This window comes from Heloderma suspectum, chromosome 10 (genome assembly GCF_057233095.1).
Source record: "Heloderma suspectum isolate Gila_16-S chromosome 10, 16-S_ref, whole genome shotgun sequence".
NCBI classification, from domain to species: Eukaryota; Metazoa; Chordata; class Lepidosauria; order Squamata; family Helodermatidae; genus Heloderma; species Heloderma suspectum.
In genome coordinates this window covers 4074267-4089635 of record NC_139467.1, presented here as the reverse complement: position 1 = coordinate 4089635, position 15369 = coordinate 4074267, and the positions used below count along the sequence as shown (strand labels likewise).

Sequence of the window (15369 nt, the reverse complement as noted above, 5' to 3'; positions counted from 1 at the left end):
CTCAGTTCCTTTACATGTGCTTTTTTCTAGGGTTTTTCTTCCTCTGCCTTTCTATACGTTTCTCTATACAACCACTGGATGGCACTGTGGTATAGCAGAATCGCACAATTAAACAAGATTCTCATTCCGCTATTTCTAAATAATACCATTTCTAAATACCAGACTTTCCTCATCAGGAAAAAACCATCATAACAGTTGTAAAGCACAGGAAAGGCCTTGGAGGATGACGAAGTCATGTAAAGGACCCACAAACTACCATGTGTGAGCAATTGCGAGTGCACAATAAAAACCTCGTGTAGAAAGGCTCATGGTTACACTACATCTCCCGCACCATCCCTGACCATTGGCCATGCCTGCTGGGGCTGATGGGAATTGGTGTCCAACAACTTCTGGAGCACAACAGGTTCTCCAATCATATCCTAGTCCATGCTGGCTTATTTATAGGTAAATGCTTGGCTCCAAAGTTCCCTATGGAAGTATCGAAGGCATGTGTGGGCATGGGGCTTAAGAGCGTTGAGACCCAAACTATGGCAATTACTTTGAATCCCCCGCTACATGCCATAGGTTCAGTAGCCACTGGATCTACAACGATATACCTTCCTGGTGTTATGCGATTCGGGGCACTCCAAAAGTTCAGGGATCCAAGTCCCTCCGTGTCTCCTGCCCACCCATTCCGCCACCCCCCTGCCCCACGCATTCAACCCCTCTTACAAAGATGTGGCTCTTGTAGATGAAGGCTTCGCCACGCCGCTTGGCAATCAGGATCACCTTGCTGAGGAGGAAGACGACCCTCTCCTTGCGTGCACGCGGCACCCGGAACTGCCCTTCGAGGATCAGCTCCCCGAAAGCCCCCAGCTCTGGGCCAGTCCAGCCTACCAACAGCCCCTGGATCTCCTAGAAAGGACGGGGGGTGGAAGACAGGAGACAGATTGCAGCTCACAAGGAGGAAAGAGAAGAGCTACTGTTATTATTATTTATAGAGGCCTATCAAGCCTGTGTCCTCGGTGTCATACAAAATCTATTAAAATCAGAGCAGTAATACAATTAAAAGAAGCCCAGCAACAAAATTTGAAAATGCAACGTGGCATAAAAACCCAACGACACAAATACCAACACAATAAAATAGCGGGAGCTAAAAACAGCCAGTCAATACAGGAGCTAAAACCACCATAAACATCCAAGGGACGAAAGTAACAAGATTTTAAACAGCCTGGGAGAACACAGAAGTCTTAGCCTGGCAGTGAAAGGACAGTGGCGTGGGCACCAGGCAAGCTTCCCCAAAGAGAGCATTTCACAGCCAGGGGGCACCACCAAAGAGGCCCTCTCATCAGCCCTGTGCAGGCATTTTCATAGGGGGCTGCTGGCTTAGAAATCAAGGTAGCTGGAAATGATAGCATGGCTGGATCTAATGTTGAGTGACCTAGGCTCCTGGGAGGGACCAGATAATTTTGTATATATTCTAAAGTGCTGTGTACATTGATAGTACTGTATAAAGGACTCTCTCCTCCCACTTGCCCCAGGTCCCACATGCTCCATGTCTCATGGCCAACAGAGATGTGTCTGGCAAGAACCCAGGAGAGGGTCTTCTCTGTTGTAACACTCTGGCTATAGAACCCCTGCCCTGGGAGGTCCGGCCGGCCCCCTCCTTGATGGCATTTAGATACCAAATCTAAACCACTTAGAGATATTTGTAAATATGGTCAGCGGAATATAAACCTTAAATGAAGAAAAAAATAAAAATAAAGGTTGTTCATTTCATGTGTAAGGTATGACCAGCTCTTTGTGCGTGTCTGTTGTGTGTGTGAGTTTAATCCCCTGGCTTTTAAAATGTATGCTATTTGCTGTTTTTATCTATTTATTTGCTCTTTAAAAGTAGTATTATTGTTTCTTAATTGTTGCTCTTACCTGCCTTGGGCTTCCCAGTGATGGGATGGGAAGGTGGGATAGAAATATTTTAAATGAAATAAATAATATTAATGCTAATATTACATATTCTTATTTTTTCATTTTCTGCTCCTGAAGTTCCACAAAATAAAAACGCGAACGCTTCCCCAGGATAAAAGCCAGCCTTTCTGATTCAGGCAGATGTCTGGTGGCGGAGCATACACGGAGCTGTGAGTGTATCCCACAGTTTTACGAATCTACCATGCAAGTGCAGAAGTAGATATTGGGTGCGGAAGTCAGCAAGCTGGCCCTCCGTCTCCTTAAAAGAAGAGAAAGAAGTGCTTTTCTAGCCCTCATGGTTGCTTAGGTATGCTTGAAAGACGTGGATCTGGTGATATCTCAGAAGCCAAAGGAATTCCTGGATACAGTTCTTGGTGATCAGGACCCAGTACTCTTCGAGGGCCTTTCCCCCTTCCCCTGACCAGCAGGGGCAGAATAAATTATGCAAATAAGCAGACAGAGATACATTCACACAATTTATGCAGGGCAGAGAATCTAGGCTCCCTGGGCAGAAGCTGAATCACCCTGGTGCAGAATGCTGGCTTCCGTCAGGGGCCCCAGGCGGCCCCGTACCTGCAGCCGAGCGGCGTGTTCCTGCTTGCGCTTCATGTCGTTGATGTACCAAGCCACAGCTGTCATGGTGATGCTGGCCTCTTCCACGGCATCGTAGCCCGGGCTGTCCTTGTCATAATGTTTCACTAGTTCCTGGGGAAGAAAGGAAAGTTGGGGGAGGTTATGCACAGAGAGGAGAGCTGCTTACTGGGAGCTTCCTATGAATCTCAGTTTAGCTTAAAGTAAACAATGTGATGCTTCTAGTCCTCCTGGGGGGTGGAATCTGAAAAGAAGCTGGAATTTTCTGCAAAAACCCTTATTATTAAAAAAAACCCTTATAGTACTTTATAACAGATTTAGAGTATTTATTTATTTATTAAATTTCTTAATCCCCTGTCTGGCCGGTCACCCGGCCACTCCGGGCGATGTACAATGGTACAATTTCAAACAGTAAAATTATACATTAAAACATTATTTCATAGAATCATAGAATAGTAGGGTTGGAAGGGGCCTACAAGGCCATCGAGCCCAACCCCCGGCTCAATGCAGGAATCCAAGTCAGAGCATCCCCGACAGATGGCTGTCCAGCCTCGTCTTGAACGTCTCCAGTGTGGGACAGCCCACCACCTCCCGAGGTCATTGGTTCCATTGTCGTATTGCTGTAACAGACAGGACGTTTTTCCTGATGTTCAGCTGAAATCTGGCTTCCTGTCACTTGAGCCCATTCTTCCATGTCCTGCACTCTGGGATGATCCAGAAGAGATCCTGGCCTTTCTCTCTGTGACAACCTTTCAAGGACTTGAAGAGCGCTATCATATCTCCCCTCAGTCTTCTCTTCTCAAGGCTAAACATGCCCAGTTCTTTCAGCCTCTCTTCATAGGGCTTTGTTTCCGGTCCCCTGATCATCTTTGTTGCCCTCCTCTGAACCCTCTCCAGCTTGTCTGCATCCTTCTTCAAGTGTGGTGCCCAGAACTGGACACAGTACTCCAGATGGGGCCTAACCAGAGCTGAGCAGAGGGGAACTAGTACTTCCCGGGATTTGGAAGCTATGCTTCCATTAATGCAGCCCAAAATAGCATTGGCCTTTTTTGCAGCCACATCACATGGTTGGCTCATATTCAGCTTGTGATCGACAAGAATTCCAAGATCCTTCTCGCTTGTAGTGTTGTTCAGCCACGTATCCCCCATCTTGTAACTGTGCATTTGGTTTCTTTTTCGTAGGTGCAGAACTTGGCATTTATCCCTATGAAATGTCATTCTGTTGTTTTCTGCCCAGCGCTCCAGTCTATCAAGATCACTTTGAATTCTGTTTCTGTCTTCCAAAGTCTTAGTTATCCCGCCCAATTTTGTATCATCTGCAAATTTGATCAGCGTTCCCTGCACCTGCTCCTCCAAGTCATTAATACAAATGTTGAAGAGCACTGGGCCCAGGACTGAGCCCTGAGGTATCCCACTCGTTACCTCTCCCCAGTTTGAGAAGGTCCCAATGACAAGCACTCTTTGAGTCCGATTCTGTAGCCAACTGTGGACCCACTGGATCATTGTTTCATCTAGCCTACTTTGAGCTGGTTTGCTCATCAGGATATCGTGGGGCACTTTGTCGAAAGCTTTGCTGAAGTCAAGGTATATTATGTCTACAGCATTCCCACGGTCCACAGGGGAGGTGACTTGATCAAAAAATGAGATCAGATTTGTCTGGGAGGACTTGTTCTTGACAAATCCATGTTGGCTTCGCGTAATCACGGCATTGTTGTCAAGGTGCTTACAGATGGATTGCTTTATCATCTGCTCCAGAATTTTCCCAGGGATTGATGTCAGACTGACTGGTCTGTAGTTCCCAGGTTCCTCCTTTTTACCCTTTTTGAAGATATGGACAACATAGCCCTCCTCCAGTCATCTGGCACTTCCCCCGTCCTCCATGATTTCTCAAAGAGAATAGACAACGGTTCTGAGAGTTCTTCTGCCAGTTCCTTTATTCCTCTAGGATGCAGTTCATCTGGCCCTGGAGATCTGAACTCATTCCAAGTCATTAGGTGTTCCTTGACCATATACCTATCGATGTCAAGCTGCAATCCTGCCCCTTCAGCCTGTACTTTGCATTTGCCAGGGGGGTCATAGACCCTCTTTTGGGAGAAGACTGAGCCAAAGTAGGAATTGAGCACCTCTGCCTTTTCTTGGTCATCTGTTATCGTTTTGCTATCCTTATTTAACAGCTGAACAACCATTTCTTTCCTCTGCCTTTTACTATGCACGTAGCTGAAGAAAGCCTTTTTGTTGTTTTTAGCCTCCCATACTAACCTCAGCTCGTTCTCAGCTTTAGCCTTCCTGATGCCATCCCTGCAATTCTGTGCTACCTGCCTGTACTCTTCCTTTGTTGCTTGGCCTTCTTTCCACTTCCTATATGTGTCCTGTTTTGTTTTCAGGTCATCTCTAAGCTTTTTGTGAAGCCACATTGGCTTCTTCTGTTGTCTTCCACCTTTTTTCTTGTTGGAATTGTTTGTAATTGTGCCTTGAGAATTTCCTTTTTTAAAAGCTCCCACCCATCTTGGACTCCTTTTCTCGTTAGCGTCGCTTGCCATGGGACCTTACTGATCATTGTTCTGAGTTTATGAAAATCAGCTTTCCTAAAATCCAGGGTACGCGTTTGACTACACTTGGCTTTTGCTTCCCTTAGAACCAAGAACTCAAGTGCAACATGGTCGCTTTCCCCCAGAGTTCCTGTAACTGCTACTTTCTCCACTAAGTCATCTCTGTTGGTTAGGATCAAGTCAAGGATAGCCGATCTTCTAGTTCCTTCCTCTACTTGCTGTAGGAGGAAGTTATCCGCCACACAAGTCAGGAATTTCCTGGAGGGGCCATGTTTTGCAGAATGTGTCTCCCAACAAATATCGGGGAAATTGAAGTCCCCCATTACTACTACATCATGCTTCCTTGAAACACTGGCAATTTGCTTTTCAAAAGTTTCATCCTCGTCTTCTCCTTGATTGGGTGGCCGGTAGTAGACTCTGACCATCAGGTTCCTTTTATGCTTTGCTCCATTTATTTTGATCCAGATGCTCTCGATGGGGCTACCAAGCTCCTCCTCCTGTATTTCTGTGCAGAGATATGTATTTTTCACATACAGTGCAACCCCACCTCCCTTTCTGTTCCTTCTGTTCTTTTTGAACAAGTTATATCCTTCAATTGCTGTATTCCAGTCATGAGAGTCATCCCACCAAGTCTCAGTTATACCTATCAAGTCATAATTTCCCTCTTGTATTAAGAGTTCAAGTTGGTTCTGTTTGTTTCCCATACTCTGGGCATTAGTATATAGACATCGAAGACCATGTGCTTCATAGTCTGGCTTTCTTCCTACATGTGTCTGAAGACTATTATTGGGCGCTATTAGAGCTGTTCCCTCCGTTGCAGTGCCTGAGCCTATGTCCATTGTTACCCCCAACTTTACATCTCCCTTCCCCGTAGGATTCAGTTTAAAGCCCTCCTGATGAAGTTCTTCATGCTGTGGCCAAACACATTCTTCCCATCCTTTGTGAGGTGCAACCCGTCCCTTGCCAACAGCCCATCTTCCAGGAAGTATCGCCTGTGGTCCCAGAATCCAAATCTCTCTTGTCGGCACCACCTTCATAGACAGTCGTTCACCTGGAGTATTTTTCGTTCCCTTTCTATTCCTCTTCTAACTACTGGAAGGATGGATGAGAAAACTATCTGGGCCCCAAAGTCCTTGAGTTTCCTTCCCAAAGCTTCAAAGTCTGACGTGATCTCTTCGTAGCTCCGCTTGGCGGTATCATTTGTTCCCACATGGATGAGAAGAAAGGGATCCCTGTCAGTGGGCTTTATGAGTGCAGGCAACCTTTCAGTCACGTCTCTAATCCGTCCTCCCGGGAGACAACATACCTGGCGAGTCCATGGGTCTTCACAACATACTTGGATCTCGATCCCACGCAGCAAGGAGTCTCCCACTACTACCACTCTTCTCTTCTTCTTGTTGTAGGCCTGGGTTTCATCACCTCTGTCTGACTGACCTTCAGCCTCTTGCTCACTCTCATGTAGGTTCCCCTGTGATTCTTCCTCTGCAGGCTGTCCTCCAGTCTCATCCGCAAGTACCTGGAATTGGTTCCACAGCTCCACTGCTTCCACTGGTGCACAGTGGCGTCTAGTTCTTCTTCTCCTGTCACCCTTTTCCAAGGAGTATTCTCTACTCCATTTTTCTTCTCCTCAGCATTTCCCACTTCTGCCTCATCTTGCTGTTGCTCTTCAAGCTTCTGGTCTTCCCTTTGCTGCTGTAGTTCCCCCATTCTGTCCAAGAACTCTTCGTGTTCTCTTATTCCCTGGAGGGTCGACAGTCGCCGCTCCAGTCCACTTACTTTTTCTTCCAGAAGCGTGATCAGCTTGCACTTGTTGCAGGTGTAGGCCATGTTGTTTTCAGGCAAGAAAACAAACACTGCACACACCATGCAGGTCACCACCACTGGAGAGTCTTGTCCTTCCATAGCCTCTTTTCCCTTTTTGTGTCTAGCTTTGTGATTGTTCTAGACTAGCCTGTGCCTGCTCCTCTACTCAGTAGAGGTTAAGAGCAGAGTCCCACTAGTGTGGAAGTCTGTGTTACAAGACAAATAAATGAAAAAAAAAGTTAGTTAAAAAAGAAAAAATGTTAGGGGCCTCCCCCTTGACCTCCCCTGCCGAACTCCCCTGGCCAACTCCTGTTTGCTCCCCCTGTCTGCTCGCTCTGTTCGCTCGCTCACTCGCTCTCTGGGAGCTTGCTTGCTTCTGTAGTCCCTGGACCAGCTGGAGCAGCTTCCTCTGCTCCGCTCTGCTATGCTCAGCTGGGAGGCAGGAAACAGACTGAAGCTTCCCACCCACTCAGCTGCTGGGAGTACTCAGCCCCCCCCCCCCAATTCAGCTGGAGCTCTCAGAAGCACCTGGTGAGCTCACAGCCACTCAGTAGGATAAAGGGCAGCCCCCTGGGCTTCCTGCAGCCCACTTACCTCTTAGCCTCTGTCTCCTTTGTCTCCTTTGTCTCTTCTACCACTCTTCTACCATTTAAAATACTCTAACCCACCCCAAATGCCTGCTTGAATAATCAAGTTTTCAGTGCATGGCAGAAGCTCATTAAAGGGGGGGGGCATGGCGGAGTAATTATCTGAGGGCCAAACTAGACATCCCTGTGATGGTTTATTGTAATTTTGTTGCTTTACTCTAGTGAGCTTTGGTGCGGAGCAACTAATAAGCACTTTAAACAAGCATACACATAAAATAATGCACGAGAGCTGTGAGTGGATCTTTCAATGCTTTTGCTTTTACTGTAAAGCAACCACAAGAAGCTTGGAATTTTATCGGAGCAGAGGCGCTGGGAGAGGGGGTCCTTAACCCTGTTTGTTCCCTTGATCCATTTTTTTCTTAACTAAATCTCCATCCAAAAAGCATGCTCTTTGCCCCATGACTGCTTTAAAGTAAACATAAAAACCATCCCGTGTTCCAGTCACGGATCTCTTGTGTGATGTGTAGTTTGACCCTTAGTCATCTTCACAATAACCCTGCGAGGTAGGTCACTCATATTTACTTTTTTACAGGTGGTGCAGCAAGGCTGAGGGAAGCGTTTGACTCTTTCAAGGCCCTCCAGACAGTTTTGTGGCAGAGAAAAGATCTGACCAGCTTTCCCTGGCCCACATGGGATGCCATCTGCCTAACTTATTTGAGGAAGAATTTAAAAGCCACCTTTTTAAAGCGGCTGTTCCTTCACCTTCTTTGATCCCTTCTCCTCCTTTGTCTCCTAAGTGTCTGGCAGTGAAAGGCAACTGACAGCTTATGTGGCGAAGCCATCTTATTTATTTGCTGACTTATTCATTCATTCATTCACTCATTCAGTAAAAGCATTTTTACCCCACTCTTCAGATGAAAACATTCCCAGAAAGACTCACAAATTAAAAAAGCAACAACAGTTCCTGTCTTAAGGCATAATGATCTAATTTTGATGACCTCACAGTCTACTCGGAAGTAAGTCCCATTGAGGTCAACGGACATTAGGCTGTAATCCTATGCACACTGACCTGCCCTACTGGATACCATGGGAGTTACTCCCCGTGTATGTGCATAGGGCTGCGCTGTACATTACTTCTGCTAGGGCTGTGGCAAGCTGCCTAGAGGACCAATGGGCTGAAAATCCTCAGCCTAGCAAATAATAAAATACGATTCATTGACATTTGGAAATTTATTCATGTATTAGGATTTTTATCCCACTATTCCAATGGCTCAGAGTGGATCACCATACAAGTTACCCCACAAAAGGAACCTATAGTCAGACATTTTGTGGTGAGGGGATCAGGAACAATGGATGTGTTTACAGGATTGCATTGTTAATTAATTTTTATTGTTACAGATGAGTTTTAGCATTGATTCTAAGCTTTGAGGGCCATCTGCTGGCAGAAAAGTGACAAACAAATGCCAAAATAAGTAAGTAAATAAACACTACAGCTAGAACATAATTACAGGTAGCCCAATATGTTTAAAGTTATTTAATTGTAATAAATGTTAATGAAAGAAAGTGGAATTGCATCAAATGAAAAAATTAATAAAGGCAGAGTGCTTGTCAGTTATCCCACTGCTTTCGTATTTGTTGGCCAGAGTATTAGAAGGCAGGAACAAATTTACTCCTTAGTAAGCAGTGGGGCAGAACGCTCCCTTCTAGATCCACAAGTCAAAGGGACTAGAGACTTACTTAAAAAAAAAAAGTAAGCTGGAAATTGAGGAAGAGGACTGGAATCTGGGGAGGCCTGGCCCCTAGATGTTCCCTGTGGCTTCAGCCTGGCCCCCAAACCATATCAATGAACAACATTTAGGCTGCAATCCTACATGCACTTACCTATGAGTAAGACCCCAGTAGGATTTTGTTGCATGTAAACAGGCCTAGGTGTGTGCAGCTGTGCAGTGCAACCCCATGCCTGTTTTGTCAGAAGTATATTTCATTATATCTAACGGGGCCAATTCTCGAGTAAGTGTGTAAAGTCCTTTAGGCTTATAGCTTAGAATATTCCAAAAGATTCACAGTTCCAGAGCAGAAAACTGCAAGAGCAATTCAAAACTGCCACCGCCTTCCTCCCCATCACCTTCTCGCCCCTCCCACAAATTAGGAACATCCCACCCCCCACCCCACCCGGAAATAACAGGGGATGTTGCTAACCTGCAGCAGCAGATGGTACTTCAGGATCCGCTGGACGGGCTTCAACAGATATGTCTCCAGGGGCAGCGAATGTGACAGCGTGGCTTGCCTCTCGCGGAAGAATTTGGCCAGAGAGTCGTTCTCCATGCATTCTCGCAGCACTGAGACAGAGCTTGGGGAGGGGAAAGGGGAAGGGGGGGGTATGGTTACTTTTCTTCAAAAAGCAGTAGGGGCGGCAGGAAAGAAGGGGACAAAGTGGGGAAGGAGAGAGAGAGAAGGGGGTACGAGGAAGGTAGAGAATTTCCATGCCCATCTAGGATTTTGCTGAGCAAAAGTCCTCTTGACTTCGAATCGTTTTCACTTTTAAGGGGGGAATGGAAGTTTCTAGTCCTCAGGGATATAGTGAAGAAGACAAAGCTACTCCCAGGCATTTCACATGTGCAAAGCTGCAGCACAGCCTCTTGTTGCTGCTGCGTGATGTGCCTTCGGTGCAAATAGTGGGCTAGGTGCTGTTTGTAAAGCAGAAAACAGAAAATGTGGTCCAGCCTCTGCACAGAGAGCTTTAGGCAGAAAAAAACTGGGGATGGAGGAGAGCTCAGGAACTGGCAAGTGAGGGGTGGAGATTGAATAGAGGGAAGATGGATGGTGAGCAACAAATACAGTGGAATGAGGGTGGTTTGGGCAAAGTTTTGCCAAAGAACTAGTTCTTGAGGGGCAGGCAACCTGGTGCCCTCCAAATGTTTTGGACTACAATTCTCATATTCCCTGACCATTGGCCATACTGTCGGGGTCTGATGGGAGTTGTTGTACAAAGAAGGCTGCATTATGCCCTTGGTATCCAGGCCAGCATGGTTGGGCACCTCCAAGGGCCCCCACCTCAGCAGAGGGGCCACGGACAAGAACCCCCTGGGCTAGGCAGGGCTGGGAGTTCATTCTTACTTGGGGTAGTTCATGCAGTACAAGGTGTAGATATCAAATTCTTCACTCTGCAAGATGTAATTAAACAACAACACAATTGACTTAATAATTGATTTAGCTGAACAACACAACTGAACAACATTCAAGTGCACTGAAATGCATCTGGGTTGTCATTTTTTTAACTGCCAGAAGGCGGCACCCTAGCTTGTCTTATCACTTGGGATATATATATATAGGGACCATCAGGCTTGCTTCCCAGTGTACTTACACAGTGCTTCTGCTAGGAAGGACCTTGGCTCCAGGAGAAGTTGTGGGTTTGCTCTTTCCCTGTTCCCACGATAAGGAGGCTGTTATGCTCTCGTAAGAGGGCCAATCCAAAAAAACTATGTTTAATTCTGTGAAGCCACAGAAGATTAAGGGTGTAATTCTCTGACTGTGTGGGACAGAAATATGTCCTGGACCAGTTCCAGACACACCAGACAGTTATCTATTCTAGAATACTATTATTTATTTACTTATGAGGTCTTTACCCTGCCTTCTCACTAGAAAGCCCTCCCAGGGGCTTACAAGACCAATTAAAAGATGCAGGACTGATGTCAAGGTCAGGCACCTGCGGAGGGCCCACACCCCAGCAGGGGCCCCCTGACCAGAGCCCCCTGAACTTGCTCCTCCTCTTCCCCGCTGCAGCCTGCTTGCTCCCCTGCCTTCTGCTCTGGCCCAGACAACGGAGGTGGCGAGAAGGAGGCGCAGGAGACGCCCCGGCCCACTTGCGCCCTGGCGCTCTGCCTGGCAAGCCAGCAGTGATGAGACGGAGGAGGAGGAGCAGCTGGGGGCATTGGGGTGGGAGGGCGGACTCGCTGAGGGAGGAGGGGGCTCACTGAGGGTGTCTTGCCCAAGGCCCCTCCAACGCCTGGAGTCCCCACTGAAAACATGATAAAATACCGACCAAAGTCAAAACCAACGGACACACTGATCAAAACTCAAGAGGGAGGGCAGCACTGTTTCAAGCAAGGAAAGTGAGTCAATCTCAGTTTTAGATGCCAGGATGGAATTAACCTGGGATCTAAAAATGAATCAAGGAGGAGCCAGGCGAATCTGCCCAGGGAGGGAGTTCCACGGTTTGGGAGCCACCACAGAAAAAGCCCTCTCTCCAGAACCCACCTGCCAAACCCTTAAAAGTGGGAGCACTCAGAGGAGCGATTCAGTTGAATCTATGGGAGCCACAGGAAGGGCTGTAGATCAGTGGCTGAGCACCTGTTCTGCAGGTTCTCAGGTTTGATCCCCGGCATCTCCAGGTAGGGCTAGGAAAGAATCCTGCCTGAAAACCTGGAGAGATGCTGCCAGTCAGTGTCAAAAGTACTGGCGTAGATGGACCCGGGGTCTGACTTGGTATAAGGCAGCCTCCTGTGTTCCTAAGATCTCAATTGGCAGGCATGTTCTCATTGGAGAACCTAAGAAAAGTCCTGCTGGATCAGGCCAAAGGTCCAGCTAGTGCAGTATTTTCCTTCCCATGGTGAGCAACAAGATGCCTTTGAAGTTAGTGGCTATCACCAAAAGTTGATCCTTTAGATAGGATGGTGATGGTTCCAGCGTGTTTAAGGGCCTTGCAGGTTAAAACCCAGCACTTCGCATTATTTCCAGAAACAAAAGTGGAAGCTAATGAAGATCGTTTAAGTCCTGGGGCAATATGTGCTTCCATGGTGACTTCTGGTTAACAACCTGGCTACAATATTCTGGACCTGCCAAAGTTTCTGCACCCTCTGCCTGACATATGAGGGGATGCCCAAAAGCTGGAAGAAGTTAGCGTATTGCAAATGGAACTGGAAAGGTGCAGAAGAGCATTGAAGTACAAACAGAATGAAGCGAGACACTTACTCTTTGAACAAAGCACTCTGCCACAGCATGGGCACTGGTGTTTCGCTCCATGTCTTCCAGCAGTTCGCTGCTCAGGGAGAGAAACACAACACATGACAAACATGAAGGTTTCCTGGTCACATTCTCAGCTCCTACCTCCCCTGCCATCAACCCTGCCTTGCCCATGTAACTGGACTACCTTACAGGGCTGTTGTAAGGATTGACACCCATTTGCAGGTGAAGCATTTTGAGAACATAGGTGTGCACATAGGCACATTACAGTATTATCATTCATGATTAATTGCGATGGCAAGCGCATCAAGTGGCTACTCGTGACATAGCAGGGGTGGTCCTTTCCCTAAAGGGTTAACTGTGCTACATTGTAAGGGGTGGGTGGGCTCCGTCTGAGCAGAAGACCAGTCAATCCACTCTTTTCCTCCACCCTTCTCCGGGTATTCCATCTGTACCCCCCACTGGGCTTTGCTTAAGCTCTTAAACAGACCCAGATGGAAAAGCAGGTTGGTTGATGGAGAAATTGGCAGCAAACCAGCTTTTAAAGAAGCAAAAAAGCAGCAGGGGGTGGAGTGAGCGAAGAGGAAAGAAGAGAGGGACCGGTGCGAGACACTACAAGAAAAAGGGGAAACGTGGCTATTAGCCAAGAACCCCTGTTAAGGAACAATGCTTTCGCATTTTTAATGGCCATCTTCTACTGTAGGGTCACAGAGATCTTCCTTTCCTGATGGGGAATAAAAACTAAAACAACAAAAAAAGAATGAAAAAATGCGACTGTTCAATCTGTACATTTCCAAAGTTGTTTTGGAACACAGTTGAGGGTTGCGCACCCATTCTCACACACAGGAAAACTGAATCACAGAAGCCCCACTTCACCTAAGGCCAGTGGCTACTTCAAGCTGGACATGGGCACTCTCCTGCTCACCCATGACGAGTGAGAACTGTTTGCAGGCAACCAGAAGGGGCGTTTTTGTAAACTGGAGGAGTTACTTCCCTTTTCTCCCCTTTTTATATACCTCAAGTGATCTGCCATCAGGTTCGGTGGAGGCTGGGGGCTTCGATGTCAGTGGGGCAGTGAATCTGCTCCGAGTTTCAGTCAGAACCAGTTCTGACTGCTTCTGACTGAAACCTGGAGCAGATTCGTGCCCCACTGACATCAGAGCCACCAGCCTCCACTGATCAGGATATGTGGACTGATGGGCCAGTAAAAAGCTTTCTGGCTTGCACTGAGCAGGTGGTTGGAGTAGATAATCTTCTAGGTTCCTTCCAAGTCTATGATTCTATGATTCTTGTAACATTAGTGGATTTCTTTGCAACACTGGACCTAAACTGAGAGGTGTCAGATTTTGACTTGTCCTTACTGTCCAACCTTCTTGAACCTGGAAAGATAAGACCTATACCAGCCTTCCCCAACCTGATGTGTGCTGGATTACAACTCCCAGCATCCACCAGCCAGCATACCTGATGGGGCATGCTGAGAGTTGTAGTCCAACACGTATGGAGGGCACCAGGCTGGGGAAGGACGGCCTATATACATAGGACTTGGTAGTGGTTACTCAGTTGTGGAGGAAACACACTTAGTGCATGCCCAGAGGCATACTTCACATGTCCTAGTTCTGAATCTTGGCACTCCCAATGGTTTATGGGGGCTGACACAAATTAAGGCCTGGCTATAGTCCATAAATTAGTGAACTGGCAAAGTTGAAGGCAGAACCCAAGAAGGCATGCCATGAACCCCGTGATGATGGACACTCACCGGATGTGCTCAGGAGTGCTCTCTCTCTCTCTCATCTTTGCCGCTCTTTTACATGCAAAGTCTGGGATTAGGAATCAGGGGGGTCAGGAGGAGTAGAGAGATGAGCCTTTGCATCTCTCTTTCTAGAGAACTGAGGACCAATCCCCCCCCCCCCGACACTTTGGGTCTAGGGGTGTGCCCTTTCTGCAAAGACGATGCTCCTCCGAAAGCTACACACTCTTATGTCGCTTTCAGATGTCCATCGCCTCAAAAACACACATCCCCCTTCTAAGCCCCTCACATCCCCCCAAGCCCCGCTCAAATTACAGGCTCAGCAAATTCCAGGGCTAAAAGTATTTCCTTTTTGAGAAACCCACCATCCTCCTCTACTACGTTAATTGCTGCAAAAACAGATCCCGGATCACACAGAGTCCGGGAAAACAAACTCTGGGGCTAAATGGAGGGCTTCTACTGGGCCAGTTTAACATCGGTGTTACCATGACACCGCTCAACCCTGCCCTGGTATTGACTATTTAGGCAAGATGAGAAGAGTGGACTCATCCATTCACATTGATGGGTGAAACAGGAGTTCTAAGCCACTCTAGTGAGTGTGAACAATAACACAGGACTGGTTCACATGTGCCACGCTTATCACTCGATGACTGTGGCATCACATGGTGGCAGGAATGTGTGAATAAGTCTTTGCAGGCCGATGTCCATAGTGGGATTATTCATATACTTTGTGGCTAATCTAACTGATTAAGAGTGCATTCCTATGCATGTTTAGACAGAAAAAAGTCCTACAACTCCCAGTATGCTGGCTGGGGCATGCTGGGAGTTGTAGGACTTTTTTCTTTCTAAACATGCATAGGATTGCACCCTAATTGACTGAACATTGCAGCCCCAAGCCTACGTTTGAATTGCAGAGTACGAGAGTGGGATCTTATGTATGTAATGTAAGAGGAGTCTGTATTTATTTGTTTTCCCTAGGGATGTCTTGCATCTTGATTATACTAGCAACTGAACTTGCCATCTAACTACACTTATCCACTTGCCTATGCAATTTCCTTGCAATGTTCTCCAGATCTGAAATGGTCCAGGAGCAAGCTCTGAGAATGTGCAACAGTACACAAGACAGTAAGTGCTATGGGGGGACTTATCCTGATAACCAGTCAAATGCTCGTTCAGAGCAAGTATA

At 47.0% G+C, this 15369-nt stretch overlaps 1 protein-coding gene across 1 annotated transcript in view; it reads right to left on the bottom strand.

Moving 5' to 3' along the window:
* Nucleotides 1–15369, bottom strand: part of PLEKHG2 (pleckstrin homology and RhoGEF domain containing G2) — a 67057-nt gene that overhangs the window by 24459 nt on the left and 27229 nt on the right. Inside the window, exons 5-9 of the mRNA XM_084814681.1 lie at nucleotides 12446–12512; nucleotides 10592–10638; nucleotides 9674–9824; nucleotides 2518–2649; nucleotides 712–894 (exon numbers count right to left, since the gene is read on the bottom strand). Coding sequence (XP_084670807.1) covers nucleotides 712–894; nucleotides 2518–2649; nucleotides 9674–9824; nucleotides 10592–10638; nucleotides 12446–12512 — 580 coding nt within the window. The remainder of the gene's footprint in view (nucleotides 1–711; nucleotides 895–2517; nucleotides 2650–9673; nucleotides 9825–10591; nucleotides 10639–12445; nucleotides 12513–15369) is intronic.